The sequence below is a fragment of the Peromyscus leucopus genome, chromosome 1 (assembly GCF_004664715.2).
Source record: "Peromyscus leucopus breed LL Stock chromosome 1, UCI_PerLeu_2.1, whole genome shotgun sequence".
Classification (NCBI taxonomy): domain Eukaryota; kingdom Metazoa; phylum Chordata; class Mammalia; order Rodentia; family Cricetidae; genus Peromyscus; species Peromyscus leucopus.
Window position 1 is genome coordinate 41,115,232 of NC_051063.1, and position 19,148 is coordinate 41,134,379.

Genomic DNA, 19,148 nt, shown 5'->3' on the forward strand with positions numbered 1-19,148 from the left:
TATTTCTGGTCTAATTATGAAGATAAAGTGGAAGAGCCTGTTTCTTAGTGTTCCCAGGGTCCAGGGTTTGGTCCTATCTCAGAGTTCAAAATTAAGCCTTCTCATTTTCTTGCATATTAGTACATGACAAATAGGTTACATGCACAAGAGGACCTATCAGATGCCCCAAATCACTGAACCAGGAGTCTCAGCTCTAAATCTCAGGTTCAGTGCTGAGCATAGGAAATATGCAGAAAGAAGCCCACTTTTAGTTAGGTTTTTTTGTTTGTTTGTTTGTTTGTTTGTTTGTTTGTTTTTCAAGACAGGGTTTCTCTGTGTAAACCGCTCTGGCTGTCCTGGAATTTGCTTTGTAGTCCAGGCTGGCCTCAAACTCACAGAGCTTTGCCTGCCTCTGCCTCCAGAGTGCTGGGATTAAAGGCGTGCGCTGCCACCGCCCAGCTCTATTTTCAGTTTTCCATTTGCTCGTTTTGAGAGTCTCCTGAAAACCAGGTTGGCCTCAACTTCTCTGCCTAGCTGAGGATGCTGGGACTCCAGGCATGCACCACCATGCCCATCTTCCTTTCCTCCCTTCAGTGCTGGGTATCACAGCCAGGCTTCATCCATGCCAGGTCTGTGTCCGACCACTGCACTACACTCCCAGCCCCTTCATCGTTACCTGTTGGTCTTTAGACTGCTCTTCGTCAGCAAAGTGATGGTAAATCAATGTTCAACACTCGTTTGGGAAGGACACCCAATTTTTAGTGCTTGCCAATGAATAGGTTTTCTGTGCCCCCCCCCCATAAGTTTCTCTACTGACGCAGTAAGCCAGATCAAGCCAAGATGAAGAAGTATAAGAGCAATGAGCAAAGCAACACCCAGGAGGGTGCTTTGGTCCCAGAGATCAAGGCCAGAGAAGTTGCGAACCCCGGCCAGGGCAGGGAATTTTATAGGTTGTAGGTGAGTGGTGATGATGCATCTGCCATAAGCTGAGTTTGTGCCCAAGTATAGTCAAAAGCTGAGCACTTAGGTTGGGACTTGGCGGCTGGCAACCTCAGGGGAGGAGCTGCCATAGCCGCCAATAATGTGCAGTTGGTCCCTTTCCTTTGTTGGGAGATGCTCTGAGTAGGCGGGGCTTGAAGAAAGGGGGTGGGGCTTCCAGGACCATACAGGGGTGAGCCAGAGGCTCCAACCAAACACTAATAGCTACCAATGTGACGTCAGTGAACAGTAAGGATGAGGTAACTGTCACATTACATGTACTTACCATTACATGGGGAAGGGGGTCCTGGGAAACACGACATTGGGTAGTTTCCTCGCGTGTAAACATCAGTGTACTTACACTGCCTAGCAGACGGATGACCTACACCACAGCAGGACCACACTATCTAGCATGCGGCCGTGTTGAACACTACAGGCAAGTGCAATTCAATGGCATGTGTTTATCCACATGGGCTTGCTTCTATGAGCATCACTACAAACTTATACTAATACGCCATGCTGTGCTTTGTGACAGCCACAACGTCACCAGGAGACCGGAAATCTTCAGCTTTACTATAATCTTATTGCTGTGTATGTGGTCTGTCATTGAGAGAAACTTTATTGTGACTGCAAATAGTAAATGCCCTATGTATGTTCGGGGGCATAGATAATACATGGAATGCCAGGAAATGGCCCACTTGAATAGTCATTACCTGTTTTCAATATATTCATGTGTGGGTTTAATTTTTTTAATTGCCTGTTTAATAAGCAGCTCTTAAAAATCTTTGGACATTCAATAATAGTTAACTCTTGTAAGTTAAAACACCTACCCCCCCACCCTTCCCCACAGTTCCTATCCTTCAGAAAAAGAGTTCCCACGGGGCCCTCTGGGAGCAAGGGAAGGGGCACGGTGTTCCCCAGAGGATGTGTGCAGTGTGCAAGTTAGTGTTTCCTGAGGCCTCTGGTAGACATAAAACCCAAGGTAAAGGCTGCTCTCTGCGATCACACAGACAGGTGTCCACCTATGGCTAGCAGGGGACCAATCAGAGGCAGCAGAGTGAGGGACACTGGGAAAGAGGATGCTTAGAGGATGGTCCCTGGCCTCCCAGCCCGAATCCTGCATCCTATTCCTACTGCCGAGTCCCTGAGCAGCCATGTTCTCACATGTAAGGTAAGCTCACTCCCGAAAGCTGCCCGGTCCGACGCCTGAGTCAGGATAAGACACTAAGGGCGGTGTGGGCAGGTAAGTCCCTCGTGTGTGACAAGGGCAGCCTATGGAGACAGATTCAGTGCTACTTAGAGACCAAGTGACCACAGACAACTTACTGGGCTTTCTCGTACCCAGGTTTCCCATCTGTAATATGTGGGTGCAGTGGGGGGGGGCAGAGCTGAGGTGTGTGTAGAGGAAATGTTGTTGCTCTGAGGTTTGAGGATGGACTTATACGGCATGCTTGGTTCCTCAATAAACATTGGCCTTATCGGTATTTCATAAAAAATTAAGGCTTTACCTGAGGGTTTTACTTCTCAGAAGTAGGCTGGGTTGGGGGGTTTGTTGAGACTTCCGGAACCCACCTGCACCCAAGAGCCAGGTAGTGCTGACGGCCAAGAAGGGGGCAGGGAGCCGAGGACCCACAAGACGCCCACGGCTCCCACGCAGGTGTTCTGTAACGTTTCCCAGTGGCTGCAGCAGGCTTATAAGGAGGCGATATTTCCAAACAAACAAAAGTTTGCCCCCCCCAAAACTGACAATTCTATTTTTACCTTCTCTGGAGGAAACACACACACACACACACACACACACACACACACACACACACACACAATCCAGCTTTAACTCCTGAGCTTCTGACCATTTCCAAGGGCCGTGCCTGCCTCACATAAGTGAACTTTTGTTGTGGGGGTTTTATTGTTGTTGTTGTATTTTTTTATATTTTAAGATTTATATATATTTATCACATATACAGTGTTCTGCCTTCATGTGTCCCTGCAGGCCAGAAGAGGGCACGAGATCTCATTAGATGGTTGTGAGCCACCATGTGGGTGCTGGGAGTTGAACTCGGGACCTCTGGAAGAGCAGTCGACGCTCCTAACCTCTGAGCCACCCCTCTAGCCCTGTTGCACTGTTTTTTGAGACAGGGCCTCACTGTGAAGCTTCAGCTGGCCTTGAACTCACTGAATTCACTTGCCTCTGCTTTCCAGTGTTGGGACTACAGGAAGTTCAACTTTGACCTGAAACCCCACAGCGGTACTGCCTATCCCTGGGGGTAGACAGGAGAGTGTGAGGCCCGGATAGGTGGCTGAGGAAATGTTACCTGTCTTCACCTTTTAGGGAGTTTCACACTCAACAGGCCCTTCACTGATTTTCTCATCTTTGGGAAGTCACTCGTTTCTTCAGATGGCTTCTGGACACATTTCAGCTCTTCGCTGTCTGGCCCTCTGGTTAACAGAAGAACAGTCTTTGGGACCAACAGATCTGGCTTCAAATCCTGGGTCTGCTATTACTCAGCAGTGTGATCTTGGTCAGGTCTAGTCCCTCCCTCTGAACGTGTCTTCCTCCTCACCACTGACAGAGCAGGAATAATTCCAACCTGTGCCTTGAGCTGTTTAGGGTTAAGAAAATGTGACTAGGGAGACGGCTGAACAAGACTTGTGTCGTGTCAACGGCCGGTAAGTAACAGGACACGGGCCAAGTTCAACCCGAACAGTTTATTATCTGCTTAGCTCCTGGCTTCAGCTCTCGCGATCCCCGGGTGCAGAGACAAGGCCTTACGCTGCTCGCAGCTCTCTACACCACACTCCACGTGGCTCCTGGCTGGACCTCTTGGGCCTTTCTGCGCTCTTCAGCACCTGGCACATAGCAGAAGGCACCCACTAATCTGGCACTCGGTGACCCGGCAACCACGGAGTCACTTTCCCAGGAAGCCTGCGTTGAGCTCTCAGCTGTACTAACACTAGCAGTGTGCCTCATTCCGCTCCAGGTCTCCATTCTGAATACGACCCAGGTTTCAGGCAGCTGTGTATTCCCGGTGCCCAGCCCATGGCAGGTGCTCATTAAAGACTTCCCAGTTCTACATACATACATACATATACATGCATGTATCTTGAGGCAGTCTCCTTGAGACCAGAGGGTGGCCTTAAAACCACTGTGTAGTCAAGTATGACCTTGAACTCCTGACCCTTGTTAGGTCTCAAACCAGGGACAAATGGCTGAGGTGTCTATTCGTTCTTCCTGTATAATCCAGCCATTTTGGCTACACCAGTTTTTACCCTTGTAGTCTCTTGATATCCGGGTTCTCCCCTCCCCCTCTCCTCACACGGCCTGGCTCAGTCTGGCTATGCTCACTCTGGACTCTCCCAGACGCCCCTGCCTCTCACTGTGCTCTCTCTCTTGTCTACGGTACGCCTTCTCCTCCACCGTACCTGGCAGCAGTCATGTCCTCCTTTTTAATGCCTCCCCCCTCTTCACTTCCGATGTCACCTCCCAGACGCTGGGAGTACAGATTGTGCCACCACACTTGGCTAACCTCAGACACTTGCTCCCAGGCTGGACCCTGAAACCCAGACACCTCCCCAGCCACAGCTCTTCTTCGGGCTCAGCAAGGAACCGCCAGCACTCAGCCTCGCCTCTTTCTTTCTTTCCTAGAGCCAAGCCTTGATTTTTTTTTTTTTGTTTTCGTTTGTCCTCAATAGCTAAAACCAGGAAACTGAAAACACAAACAAAAACAAACAACAGGAAACTGGGGTTGTCTTGGGCTTCTGGGCAAATACGATCTCTACTTGAACTTGGTCACGTGAGGCAGTAGAGACAATCTTCATACCTCATTAGAAAAAACAAACTCCCATGACCCAGTGTTCCAGGGGCCTAGAAATCCAGTGTACATGGACACTCCCTGGCAACGGGCCCAGAAGTTAGGCCATTTTCTCTTCGAGTCCCTCAGGCATTAGCTCTACGAAGGCAGGAACGGTGTGCACCTCCAGTCCTTTCCTGTGGGTTTTTGGTTGTTTTGCTTTAAAACAGGGCCTTGCCAGCTTAAGCTGGTCTGGAACTCACTGTGTATCCGCAGCTGCCTTTCCCTGGGTGCTGGCTGCAAGCATGCACCACCATGCTGTTCCCAGGCTTCAGAGGAACTGTCCTTACGTGCTAACATGGTTTCATGGGTACTGCCTGGAGCCTGGCCGCTCAGTAGAGAGCAACTATCTCAACGGAGGATCAATGACAAGGCCATGTCCGGCTGATTCAAACTCTCAAATGTAACGGGGCTGACTACCAGGCAATCTCTACAGCTCAGGACAACAGTTGCAGCCACTGCCCAGGGGACTCGGCCTGTAGTGAGCACACCTAGGAAGCAGGAACCCCCTCTGTGAGGGGGGCTGGGCTGTGCTTTGCCACTCACAAGTTGCCTAAAGAGAAGCCGTGTTGGGCACGGGCCTCCTTCCCCAGCAGAGGCAGCAAGCTAGACTTTGTTCAGGGCCTGAGGCCTGACTCAAAGCTCTACAAGATGTGTTAAAACAAGAGGATGAGCTGAGCAAAGGAATCGCTGGTCCACAATGACAGATACACACCTAAAAACCCGCTCTGAGAACCTCTAGCTCGGCATTTAAGATCTCAGGTGGCCTCCCAGGCGTCCTGCAGTCTCTGACCCTACACTCACATCTCACTTGCATGCTGACTATTCTGCACAGGCGTACTGTGCCGTCTTACCTATGAGCCCTGAGAACGGGGCACGTGGCTCTCGCTTCTGTCACACTCCCTCAGATTCCAGCATTTGCTGGGTACAGAACAGGCAGCTCAACACACACTGTGCTGACCAACTCTTAGGGCAGAGTGTGATGGCTTCACTCCTGCAATTCCAGCATTAGGCTGAAACAGGAGTTCCACCATGAGCCAAGGCTAGGTATGATGTTCCTGGAAAGTCTGGGCTAGAGTGAGATCCTATCTCAAACAAAAACAAACCCTAAAATCAGGACTGGAGAGATGGCTCAGGGGTGTAGAGCACCTGTTCTTGCATAAGACCTAGGTTCGATTCCCAGCACCCATATGGCAGCTCACAACAGCATTCGTAACCCCAGTTCCAGGGGATGATGCCCTCTTCTGGCCTCCATGAGTACTGCATGCATGTGGTGCACAGCTATATACAAGCAAAACACCCCCAAACATAATCTAGAAAAATCAATAAAAAATAAAAAGCCCCCAAACCAATCCAGTTTGGGAAGTCTGACGACACTTGTCTCTGCCTTTGGGATTGGATTTTTTTTTTTTTTTTTTTTTTTTTTTTTTTTTTTTTTTTTTTACATGTATTCTAATTCATTTATGGAAATGTCGATCAACCAGAAGTATTTTCTGGTATATATAGGAATCCGAATTTTGAAACGGAAAATTCCTCAGGACCAAGAATGGACTCGGCAGCAACCCCCTGCCTACCACTGGCCCAGGACCCTGTCCTTAACTGCTCTGTGACACCACTTGGTCTCGGTGTGGAGAAGGGCAAAAGTGAGGGTGGTGACCTGAGGTCCGGGAAAGAAGAGGAAGGAATGAAGTGTGCCAAGGAAGAGAGCAGCAGACCGTTCGGGACTGGTTTATTAGGGGCTTCTCACAGTGGTTAGATCCACCCTGCCTTCAGAACAATCCCAGCACAGGAGATGCGTCCCCCGGACTGCCCAGGAGTCTGAGCAGCGGACTCTTATTGCTTAAGATACACATATTCACAATAACTGACGGACGCCGACGTGCCTCACACAGGAATGTGTTAGCGACTGCAGAGCTGACTGGAGCACCAAGCCCTCTGCCGAACCCCCCTCCAATTACCTGGAAACCCAACTCAGCCAAGTCCCCCCAGCCCCTAACTCATATTTCCTGTGCTCTCTCTGAGCGTCAGTGCGGCCTAGAGCAGTGGGGGCCGGACTGTGGCTCGGTCATCTTGGCGGGTGCTTCAGCGAAGCCAGTCCACTCAGGCCAGCTCCCATCCTGCCAGGGGAAAGAAACCTGAAGGGGTCGCCCCCTCATCAGCAGTTAACTAAAGAGGGGTTCGTTTTGGGATCCTAGGTTTTGAGTTGTCTGGGATTCTAACAAGAAGGTAGCGGGAAAGGTGGTGAGGGCCGAAGCTCGGGGCCCTCCGACCACACACCAACCCTCTAGGCCTCAGCAGAGGAGGTGCATGCTTGTGGCATCACGGCGTCTGTGAGAGACTCCTGGTGATCCTGGGCAGGTCGCTGTCTGAGCCACAACCAGTCCAAGCTTGTCCCTCAAGCCTCTAGCAAGCTGTCTGAAGGCAGCAGAGGGAGGGAGACCAGTTCAGAACACGTTTCCATGTACAGGGAAGGGGATGCAGGCCTCTGAGTGTCCGTGGAGCCATGCGCCGATCGCAGTGGTGAGCTGAGTAAGAAACCTCTCCCTGGAGGGCAGGGTCGCTGGCACACACAGGCGCTGCCGGCGACACCCGAGGACAGTCAGATATTTGTTCGGTAAACAGTAAATGCGTAAAATAAATTACCTTGAGTGGGCCATTGGTGCTCCAGACATGTGGTTAACACGAGCAGAATGGTCATTCAAAGTATCTTCACAGGAACAGGGGCATGGAGGCCACATACAACTCGCATACTTGCACTCGATAACACACACACACACACACACACACACACACACACGCATCATCTAACATCACTGTGTAGACTTCACTTTTGTTCGACAAGGATTTTGGTTTGTGGCATCCACATACAGACACACATCACCTCACAGCCTCAGATGTGTAGGTGTGTGTTTACATGTGAACTTTTTCCTTTCCTCGCTATGACAGTGCCGAGTCTACATATCATCGTTCAAGAGCAGGGGAAACCAAACTCTCCGCACGGACAGGCTGGGTGGGGAATGCTCATTTCAGCTGCTTCTACGCTCCGCTCTCCTGTCAAAGCACGATCAGGTCTCTAGGGCCAGATGACAGCAACCAGGCCCCGAGGTCCTGCTGGAGATGGCTGTCACCTCCTGCCTGAGAGACTCTACAAAGGCTGTACAGGAGAGCGAGTCAGCCCTCTCCAGCAGGCTCTGGGCAGGGGCAGCCGTGAGAACCACAGATAACCAAGGTGTTCCTTCCAAGTGGTCAGCTTAAAACAAACAAATACACAAACAGACTTGGATAACTCAAGAGAAAATACCGTGTAGGGGCCGAGGCTGCCTTGCCCAGGACATACAACTTCCTCAGTCCATCTGCTTACAGAGGACGAGGAGACTGCAGACTGTGTTCAGGGTGGGTGGGACCACTGGTCACCTGTGAGCATAGACAATGGGCAGACATGGAGGATGCCATATCTCTACCAGATGTCAGACTTAGGCCTCCACTCACAGAAGGCCCAGGACTACCACACTCTCTCCTCCTGGCCCAACAGTAGCCAGACTCTTGGAAATGTAACCTGGGGGAGAGCTACAGAATTCCCTTGTCCAGAAGAGGATCCTTGCCTACCCAGGGATACTGTTGGCCTTTCTTCCGTGTTTTTAAAGGAGAACACAGTGTAAGCGTCTACTCCTGAACCAGGCTGAAGCCAGTCAAAGCCTGCTGGGAGGGGCCCCCTCTACAACGCACGGAGGTGTACTTTCCAGCTGGGGCCTGTCAGATCAACTAGCCCTTCGCCAGCCTGTCCATCAGCTCTCACCCTCCCACAGGATTAGACCAACGCCAGCTCCGCAGACACTGGCAGGCACAGGTGACAGCCACAGACAGGCCCCCGAGGGTTTCCTTCGTCACCCGGGGCCAAGATAAACTGTCTCTCCCGGACCGAGACACAGCGACGTTCTCTTCGAAGCCACTCTGTCATCGAGAACCATCTTGGAGCTCAGGCCCAGTCCTGGGGGCTTTTCAGATACGTTTCTCGGTCAAGCAGGTAGGTGAGATACAGCTCTGAAAAGTGGGGTGTGGGCTGAGTCTCAGAACCAGATTCTCAGTCTTCTACAACACTGTGCTTTTGTGGGGGAGAGGAGGCATCCACACCCCAAACTTGTACCCGGAGATGTGGGACAGGTGGGCCAGGAGGGGAAAAAATCAAAGGACAAAGTGGTTGTCCCACTTCTGAAAGTCACTTTAATGCTTCTCTCGTGGGTGTCCCCCACTCTGGTTGTCTGTCAAGCTCTCGGGTGCAGGCAGGGCCTGTTCTAGCTGGGGGAGCCGCTGCGCTGTGAGTTTGGTGAGTCCTGTTCGTTGATGGTGTTTAGCAGCAGGCATGCGGGCGGCCGGGGCAGGTGGGGGTGCCCAGGCTCTCGAGCCTGCTCCTCAGAGGACAGGCAGAGCCTTTCCTCTTCGTCAACGGGAGGCCGCACGTGACAGCTGTCACAGAAGTCCAGGGGCCCATCCAGGGCATCGTCGATGAGCGTACTGAACTCTTTGAGCCCATCCTCAGGGTGGCCCCGGTTACACACACACACCTCAATGCCCGAGTCCCCCGTGAAGCGGCGATGCCTGCCAGGTGTCTTGTCTTTGCTGTCGGGGGGTACACTACCATGCTCCGAGCTCGAATCTTTCAGTAGCTCCTCCTTACACTCCGAATCCCTGTCCAGGAAGGCCCCGGGGTCCGGCTCCCCGTGGCTGGCCACCGAGCCACCGGATTCCATCCCGGGGGCTTTGGTGGCCGCCCGGTCAGCGGGCACTTCCGAGGGCTCAGGGTCAGCGACACTCGGGGGTCTTGTGCTGTTTCTACCGGGTCCGGACGAAGGACCACTCTGTGCTCCCTGGGAGGCCTGGGGCGGGTCAGCGCCTGGGGGGCTGCCGCCCGCAGGGCCACCCTGAGGAGGCAGGAGCTGCTGCTGCTTGAAGCTGGAAGGCACTGTACGGTGGAGGAGGAGTTGGAGGTCTGTTCACCACTTCCTCATAAGGAGGTAGCAAATAGTTTGGCAAAAACCCTAAAATAGGGAGGTACGAGGAGAAATTACTTCACTGGCCGGCAGCCGGACAAAGCTCACCCTAGACAGGACATTGTCCCCCTCCCACCTCTGAAGCGGGGCCACCAGCTGTGGGTAAGGGGAGGGGGCCGCAGCCGCCCACAGCAGTGGTTCTCGACCTCCCCTTAGTGCTTTCTCATGCTGTGGTGACCCCAACCACGAATTATTTTTGCTGCGACTCCACAACTATAAATTTGCTACTGTTATGAATGGTAAATAACTGATATATAGGGTATCTGATATGTGATCCCTGTGAAAGGATCGTTTGACCCCCAAAGGGGTCGCAACCCACAAGCTGCCTAGGGGAAGAACAGTGTGGGTGTGAGCTGATGATCCTTCCTGGCATCTGGCCTCCTGCCTTCCTGGGGTGAAGGGACAAAGGGGGCAGGTGTGGTGAGCCAGCCAGGAGACAATTCCTTCCTAGAATGGACCTGTTTCCCAGGACACACAAGCCGCACACGTCTTTCTTTTAAAAAGCTTCTGGTTTTTCAGTTTTGTGTGGGGTAGGGGAGTAGAGGGAGAGAGGAGAGCATGAGTTTATACACTTAGGCGCAGTACCTAGTGCTGCCAGAGGAGGGCGCTTGATGGCCTGAGTTACAGAGGCCTATCTACGTGGGGGAACTAAACTTGGGCCATCAGGAGGATCCACACATGCTCTCTCTTAACCATTGAGCTCTCTCCAATGCTGGCCCCCCATTTCTTGCTCAGACTGTACCCTCCACCTGTCCTCAGGCTTTGGTCAAGGGCCCTAACGTAAACATTATGGACCACACACTTTTCTCCCTACCCCTCAGATACGTCATGTAGAGGGGCGTTTTCCTAAAGGTCAGATATCCAGATTGCCTCTTTCACTACAGTGTGGTTGAAGGTGATCTGCAAAGACAAAACAGACTTCGCCTTGACTCGGCTCAGGAGTGGTGGGTTACCAGTCAGGGGTGAGTGTGTCACATTAAATACATGCCAGGTGAGCTCCCTCCTGAAGGTGCCGACTGCCTAGAGGCCCAGAGCATCTATCTCATTTAAAACCGCAGCAGCAACTGCCAGCATTTGATGAGCACTCACTATGCACGGGGCACCATGCCCAGTAGCTAACTGGTTCTTCCCGCTATGAAAGCCCAAACGTTGGGGCACCATTCTTTCATATAATGTGCCAGACGGCTTAAGACAAGATGCCTGGCTGGGGCCTCCTCGGACCACGTGAGAGCACGGTATGGGGAACTCCAGTATAAGGATTTCAGTTACCTCACCAAGTTCCCTGGTTCTCAGGAAGTCCCCAAACTACCCTTAGACCTGCCTCTTTCAAGAAGACTCCGTAAGGAACAGCCATGGCAGCAAGCCAAACAGGTGGATTCAGGCCGATGAGCGCCAGATTCCAAGCCACTAAAATTATACTTCCATTGACTATGTGCCTTAAAAAAAAATCCAGTTGGAGGCCATTCTCAGGCTCCATAGGGAATTGAGGCCAGTCTGGGCTACATGAGACCCTATATTAATTTACAGATGTATATATAAACTATATATACATGTACATATAATATACTTGTATATGCGTGCATATACACCTGCTGAAGGATCAGAGACCTGGCTGCTGTGAGCTTGGGAATGGCCCTGAGGACTTGGGGACCCCAACGGTAGCCTGCTCCACTGTGTGATCCTCTACTCCAGAGAGGCTGGGTGGGGCAGTGGGGGCGACCTTCGGGCTCCTGGCCACTGATGGACCACTTGGGTCCGGGCTCTGTGCAACCACGCTCCCGAGGGTGGGGTCTGGGGGCCTGTGGGGTACGTACTGAAGTAAAATGGCAGCGCTGAGTAATTGTGAGCTTCCCGGTAGGCGATCAGGTTGATCTCATGTTGCCGCTGCTGGGCCTGAAGGCGATGCTTGGCCCGGCGGTGGTGGCAGACACAGCAGCAGCTCAGGATGATGATGACGGTCCACACGAGCCAGAACCCTGCGAGGCGGGGAGGCGAGACAGAGAGGCACACGCACCGTGAGGACCAGTGAGACGGGGCAGCCCTCAAACAAGATCTAAACAGATGGACGGCGCCCCCATGGCTGGGCGGTGCCCTCGCGGCTGGGCACACAGTCAGGCTGCACCCGGCCGCTTTCTGTGAAAGCCACATACATGTTCAAAAGTGATTTTACTCCAGGGAAAGATGCTTGGGACATAAGGGAGGGACACAGAAGGTGAGGAGGGCCACGCCATCCATCACTCCAGCACACTGACGAGCTCTGCACTTTAAATGTGGTGGGCACTAATAAGAAAGCTTAGACAAAATAAATACTTTAGACTTGCTTGGTACCTATCCTCCCCTCCCCTGCCCCAACCCAGAAGATCAGCAATTGCAGGGGACTTCAGAGCAGTCCCTCATATAAGAATTCTAAAGCCTGGTGGTGGTGGTGGCCCACGCCTTTAATCCCAGCACTCGGGAGGCAGAGGCAGGCGGATCTCTGTAGTTCAAAAGAGGCCAGCCTGGGCTACAGAGTGAGATCCAGGACAGCCAGGGCTACACAGAGAAACCCTGCCTTGAAAAATCAGAAAGAAAAAAGGAAATTCTCCGGGTTCACCTGATGAGAAACGAGACAGGCCTTTCACACTGCCTCTGTAAACTGCAATCATTAATCAGATGGAAAAGTTTTAATTGCCCAGGCCCCGTCTTCCCTAGAGAGTGTAAATGACTTCCTGCACTATCTCTAATCCGGTACAATTCCATCTCCAACCCACTGCCCGCCTCCATCCCTCAAGCCTTGCGGGCAGAGGACACCACAGCCCTGCTTTCTTCCTCCACTCCAGGGCGTGTGGAGTGTAAGTCCACAGCCCTCTCATTTCCTACTGTCTCAGTGAACCCCAACATGAGAGCACCTCCTCAATTTTGAACAGAAAAGGCTTTAACACTTTTTTAAAAAAAATATTAATGGTCCTCTCTTGCTTAAATATATACAAACATATAAGGGAGAAAGATTGAAAGGAAAAACCCAAGAATAATGACCTTTTAAAAATGTATAGAGCTGGGCGGTGGTGGCACAGGCCTTTAATCCTAGTACTTGGGAGGCAGAGGCAGGCGGATCTCTGTGAGTTCGAGGCCAGCCTGGTCTACAGAGTGAGTCCCAGGACTGTTACATAGAGAAACCTTGTCTCAGAAAAATAAATAAATAAATAAACAAACGAATGAAGGAATAATGTACATGTATGAGTGTTTGCCTGCATGTATGTTTGTGCCTGGTGCCCTTGGCGGTCAGAAGAGGAAGTTGGCTCTCCCGGCACTGGAGTTACAGATGGCCGTGAGAATCCATGCAGATGCTGGGGACTGACCAGGTCCTCCACAAGAGAAACAAGTGCACTTAACCACTGGGCCAGTCTCCAGCCCCAAATTATAAGACAGCATTGTGAGAAATTTAAGCTTTTTGCTTTTTTTTCTTTTTCTTGTTTGTTTGTTTATTTGTTTTTGAGACAGGGTTTCTCTGTGTATCCCTGGCTGTCCTAGAACTCACTCTGTAGATTAGGCTAGCTTGGAACTCAAGATCTGTCTGAGGTGCGCACTACCACCACCTGAGGCTTTTTTCAATTATTTTATTCTTTTAATTATGAGACTAGAAAAAATTCAATTTTAAAAATGGTGAATAGTTTTATTTTTAAGTATTCTTTCCTGTTTTTGTTTGTTTATTTGTTTTTTCAAGACAGGGTTCCTCTGTGTAGCTCTGGTTGTCCTGGAACTCGCTCTGTAGACCAGGCTGGCCTCGAACTCAGAGATCCTCCTGCCTCTACCTCCTGAGTGCTGGGGTTAAAGACATTTGCCACCACCTCCCAGATACAATAAATTTATTTCAAAAGAGTATTGCATAGGGTAGATTTTATTAAAACATATTATGTGCATGCATGAAATTATCAAACAATTTTTTAAAATTACTCTATATGTATATATATATATGTATATATATATATATCAGTGCAGAGGTATGAATGCTTCGTGCGTGCAGAGGTCGGAGGATAGCTTCTAGTGCATGCCATGCATGTGTGTGTGCAGAGGTCAGAGGATAGCTTCTAGTGCATGCAGTGCATGTGTGTGCAGAGGTCAGAGGATAACTTCTAGTGCATGCCGTGCATGTGTGTGCAAGGTCGGAGGATAGCTTCTAGTGCATGCCGTGCATGTGTGTGTGCAGAGGCCGGAGGACAGCTTCTAGGAGCTGGGTATCTCCTCCCACCCTGTGAGTTCCAGGGACAGAGCTCAAGTCCTCAAGGTTGCACAGTGCGTTCTTTTACCCACTGGGTCACCTCGCCAGCCCGGATCTATTCAGAGGCAGGCAGATCTGTGAGTTGAAGACTAGTCGGGTCTATACAGTAAGTTCCAAACAAGCTAGGGTTACATGAGACCCTGTCTCAAAACAGTCTTGTGTGGCCCAGATTATACACCGGACTTTTGACCCTTCTGCCTCCACCTCCCAGGAGCTAAGACTACAGACGTATCCTGCCAAGTTCAGTGACTCAGAGCTGGGGAGGCATCAGGCCCCAGTGCACACGAAGCAACACTTACCTCCAGAGCTAGACCCCAGCCCCTTTACAGAGGTTTTTAATTCCTCTGGGGATATAGTCACACACGTGAGTTTTTAAATGACTTCTATGGGCCATTTTCACAATATTACTTTTGACATATACAGTCCCTAATAGCAAATAAAAATGGCAGATTATAAACAACACAAAGGAACCCCCCTTTTGAGACAGGGTCTCACACAGTATCGGCTAGCCTCAAACCTAAAGTCCTGATCATTCCATCCCTATCCTCAAGGGTTAGAATACAGATGTGCACCACCACACCCAGCTGATCCCAATTTTTTCTATATGACTTTTTGTTCTCATTAGTTTACTTTTACTAAGAGCAATGAAGTCAGGGAATGGTAATAAATCCAAATTAAAATATGAAGTATGCTAATAGCCTTATATGCCAGGCTGTTGTTATCTTTTTAAGTTGCAACAGAGTTTAATTACTTATTTCGGGGCTTATTTGTTTTAAGACAGAGTCTCACTATATAGACCAAGTGGGCATCAATACCTTCTCTCCTCTGAGGGCCTGAATTACAAATGTCTAGAGTGTACTCTGGACAGCATATCTGACATTACTTATAGATGACACATAATACAATGCATTTTTTTTCTTTCTTTCTAGAAAAGTACAAACATGCGTGTGTGTGTGTGTGTGTGTGTGTGTGTGTGTGTGTGTGTGTGTGTGTGTGTGTGGCTTGTGGGGTTCAGAGAACAGCTTTGGGGGGGTCAGCCTTGGAGGCCAGCACCTTTACCTGTCCAGCCATCTCACTGGCCCAGAAGAGGGCGCTGGATCCCCTGGAACTGGAGTTACAGCTATGAACTGAACTCCAGTCACTGTGAGGGCAGGAAGTGTTCTGAACAGCTGCTGCTCTACCTCTCTAGGCCAGGGGTTCTCAACCTTTCTAATGTTGCAGCCCTTCAGTTCAGCTCCTCATGTTGTGGTGACCTCCAAGCAGAAAATAATTGTTGTTGCTACTTCATAACTGTAACTTTGCTACTGAGCAGTGCTCTCAGTTCCTGAGGCCATAGATCTGTTTTCCGATGGTCACAACCCACGGGTTGAGAACCACTGCTCTAGGCCATCATTTTCTTTCCCCTGGGGATTGAACCTGGTACCTCATAGGCGTTAAGTGAGCATGCTGCCCCGGAGCCCTCTGTCCCCCTGTTCCTACACCCCTCTGTCACAGCCCAACTTTAAAATCGAATGTTATTTTCACCTGGGTCATTTCCCCAGTGTTTCCACATCTTCTACGTTTTCTGTGCTTCAATGTATGTGATCCAAGGCTTTATTCTCAGCTTGCACGACTTTTGCTTTAAACTCAACTGCTAAGTAAAGAGACTCTTAGCCAAGTGTAGTGACACATGCCTGGAGCCTGGCACTCCAGCAGAGGCTAGATCTCCAGTTCAGAGCCAACCTGGGCTGTCTCAACAACAAGAGAAATCCTACACACCACTTTTCACGTTCACCAGAGTCCTGATTCTCTGCCTTTGGGTGCACAGGCAGGGCTGAACTTCTTGGCCTCTGTGTGTATGGGGGAAGTTATGGGACTAATTCGACTGACAGAAAGTATCAGCGGCATGTCATTTAGAGACTAGGATGGTTCATGTGTGAGACTTTCCATCAGTTTCCCATCTGCATTCCAGTCATTGCTGGCTCTGGGCTATGAGACATGCCCAAGCGGGAACAAAGCCCCCATTCCACCTTCAATGGACACACAGTAAGGGTGAGAAAGAAACCTGTTCATTTGGTCAGTAGGATTCTGGACATGTGTGTTCCTGCAGCAAAACCTAGCCTATCCTGACTGCTGCAGTGTGCAACAGGGTTTTCTATCCAAGCTGTAAGTCATTATCAGGAATCATTGAAAAGACTGTATTACAGTTTACTCTGTGCACACACTCACACACATGGACAAAGGACAAAGGACCACTCAGAGTTGTTCTCTCCTTCCGTCATGACAGTCTGGGATCAGCAACTACCACGTGAGCCATCTTATCGACTTCATGACGAGTTGGAAAGGGGTTCTTGATAAAAAACAAGGCAGAGGGCCCCTTAACTGAAGTAGCGTAGGAAAAGCTTTCTTTTTTCAAAAACCACAAAATGGAAAAACTAGGGAGCCCAGGAGGCCAGGAGGGGAAGAGGCGAATAATAGAGTGACCGCTGGTGGGACTCCACACGCCCACTTTCTCTTCTCTCTCTCCTTGTTTCTTTTCCATGGTCCTGGGAACAGAATCCAGGACCTCGTGCTTGCTGGAACACATGCTCACCAGCAAGTCACACCCACGGCCTTCGCCCACGTTTCCCACTTGCTCTGATGAGAAGGAAAAGTGTCTCTACCACGCCCCAGCTGTGAGATGTCACATTCGTCTCAACTGGGCGAACCATTGCTTCGTTTCTAACAGAGGAGCACAAGAGGATTATCTGTGCGGCTCAAGACGAGGGCACACACACAGAGTAGACAAGGTCCTGCAGATGACACGCTGGGTGTCATCTAGGGACAGAAAAACGGACATGGAGCTGGGAAGGGAGACAGAGGACATTCTGACATGGCCCACATCGACTGGACTGTCCTGGAAATCACGTTAGTAACGCTGTAAAGTGACTTTAAGCAGTGGTGGGATATTAGATGAGACCCAATGAGGTTGAATTAAATTTTAAAATTCAGCTCGATTTCAGAAATACAAGAAGGTAGGTTTTATTGTTTTTGTTTTTGAGACAGGATGCTGCTATATAACTGTAGCTGGCCTCAAACTTGGGGCAATCCTCCTGCCTCAGATTCCGAAGTGCTGGGTTTACAGGTGTGTGCTACCATCCCTAACAGGAAGACATTTTTGAGAAGCTGGGTCACACACCAACCCAGAGGACACCTCCCGGCCTCCCCAAGTTATGACTTTGCTGTGAGGAGTATTTGTCATGCTAAGCTAAATGGAAAACATGTTTTTAAAAACAATCACAGTCCCATGTAGGAACTGAGTCATGCGCCCCAGAGTTCACGACAGACTTGGGAAAACACCGCTCCTCAACTGACAGGAAATTCCCTGCCAGCGAGCCAGAGCAGACTGGAGTGACTTAGCCCCCTCCCCTCACATGACAGGGGAGACCCCCTCGGCTCTGACAGCTCCCATCAAGAACTTCTGTCCTGATGCTGCTCAAAATCTCTGAACTTGGGAAAAGAAGATTCCAGAGGCTTGCAGTGTCAGACAAGCCAACTGTGACCACAGCTCGAAGGTTCAAATCCCAGTTCTCACTAACCTGTGACCCTTGTCTGTAAATAGGGAGAACCATGGTCTTTGCCAAATCTGATCACTCGAAGGCCTGAGTTAAGACATGGAATACTCCACGCCTGTGTACTGTGCAGTCTCCGGCTCGTTACAGCTGTTGCTGTTACAGGCATGACCACAGATGGCACTCTGACCCCTCCCCGAAAACTAGTCCATAAAAAACATGCGTTAGGATCAAGTCCAAAGTCTGCTTCGAGGTTCTGTTCTTGGCAAAATTCTGTGGAAAACTCAGGCCACTCCTATGTATTGAGCCCCAGCTGTGAAGAGGGTGCTGTGTCCGCTGATATGGGCTGTCGTGTGCTGGCCATCCTGCTGTGTCCAGGGGCCTGGACCCCTAGGGACCTGTGCTTGGAAGGAAGCTCCCTGCCAGCCAATGTGCTCGGGAGCTAAATGCCTTAAGTTGGCCTTCATATCAGCTCAACCGTATTTCTAAGATCAACTAAAAAGAGAAATAAAATTAACTTGGACTTGTGCATGTGTTGAAACACCAATCACACAGTGCCCCACAAATAAGGCCAGTTCCTCACATGTTATTTAAAATCACACAGTGAGTATTAGCCTGTTAGCATTAAGTGGATTGCTAACAGTCTTTTACATGTCATCTCAAGAAATGGCGCCTTTCCTCTCAGCTGAAATTCAAACCTGGGAACCCTGACACTTGAGTAGAATTCCTCCGAATCATCTTAGGAACACAAAGTCCAACTTGGACTTCTCCCTGGGAAATGTGGTCTGGAGAATGGAAAAGAGCCTCAGACGAGACCCGGGGACCTGGCTTCATGCTTGGTTTTTTTTTTTGTTTGTTTTGTTTTGGTTGTTTTTGGCTTTGAGGGTACTCTTGAACTTCTGGGGTCTCTGTGATCGATCTTTTTCAGGGAAACAAAGCATGCATTGAAGCCCTTTGTGACTCTATGATCTGAACCTCTCCTCCTTCCTAGCCCTCTGAGAACCTGAGACAGAAAGTGGCAGCCACTTCTTAGCTACAAACAACAGAGTGATTTCTGAATTCCTCCAGCTCAAGACATGGGAACAGCATGAATCCTTCACAGGCGCAGAAGACGCTACTTAGCTATCTACAAGTTTTCTAGAACCCACCTCTCCTAGGCGAGTGAGCACAGGTTTGGGACAGTGACCTGTGGTGATATATTGTTTGTAATCTAGGAAATAAAGCTTGCCTGAAGATCAGAGAAGCAGAGCCAGCCACAGCCACCACCTCTCACCTCACCAACTCCTCAGCCTGAAGAGAAGAGCCGAGTTCCTGTCTCCTCCCGCCTCATATTCCTCTCTCTGCCCAGCCACATCACTTCCTGTCTCAACCTTCCTAGTGCTGGGATTAAAGTTGTGCCACCACTGCCTGGCTCTGTTTCTCTTTGAGAATGGATTAATCTTGTGTAGTTCAGCGTGGCCTTGAACTCACAGAAATCCAGATGGATCTCTGCCTCTGCCTCCCGAGC

General features: G+C 50.2%; 1 protein-coding gene across 1 annotated transcript in view; it reads right to left on the reverse strand.

The window, feature by feature from the left end:
* Positions 1-6,517: 6,517 nt before the first annotated feature.
* Wbp1l (WW domain binding protein 1 like) overlaps positions 6,518-19,148 on the reverse strand; it is a 62,870-nt gene continuing 50,239 nt past the window's right edge. Inside the window, 3 exon segments of the mRNA XM_028874686.2 lie at positions 6,518-9,749; positions 9,751-9,841; positions 11,668-11,829. Of these exon segments, the coding sequence (XP_028730519.1) occupies positions 9,098-9,749; positions 9,751-9,841; positions 11,668-11,829 (905 nt within the window). The 3' untranslated portion in view covers positions 6,518-9,097.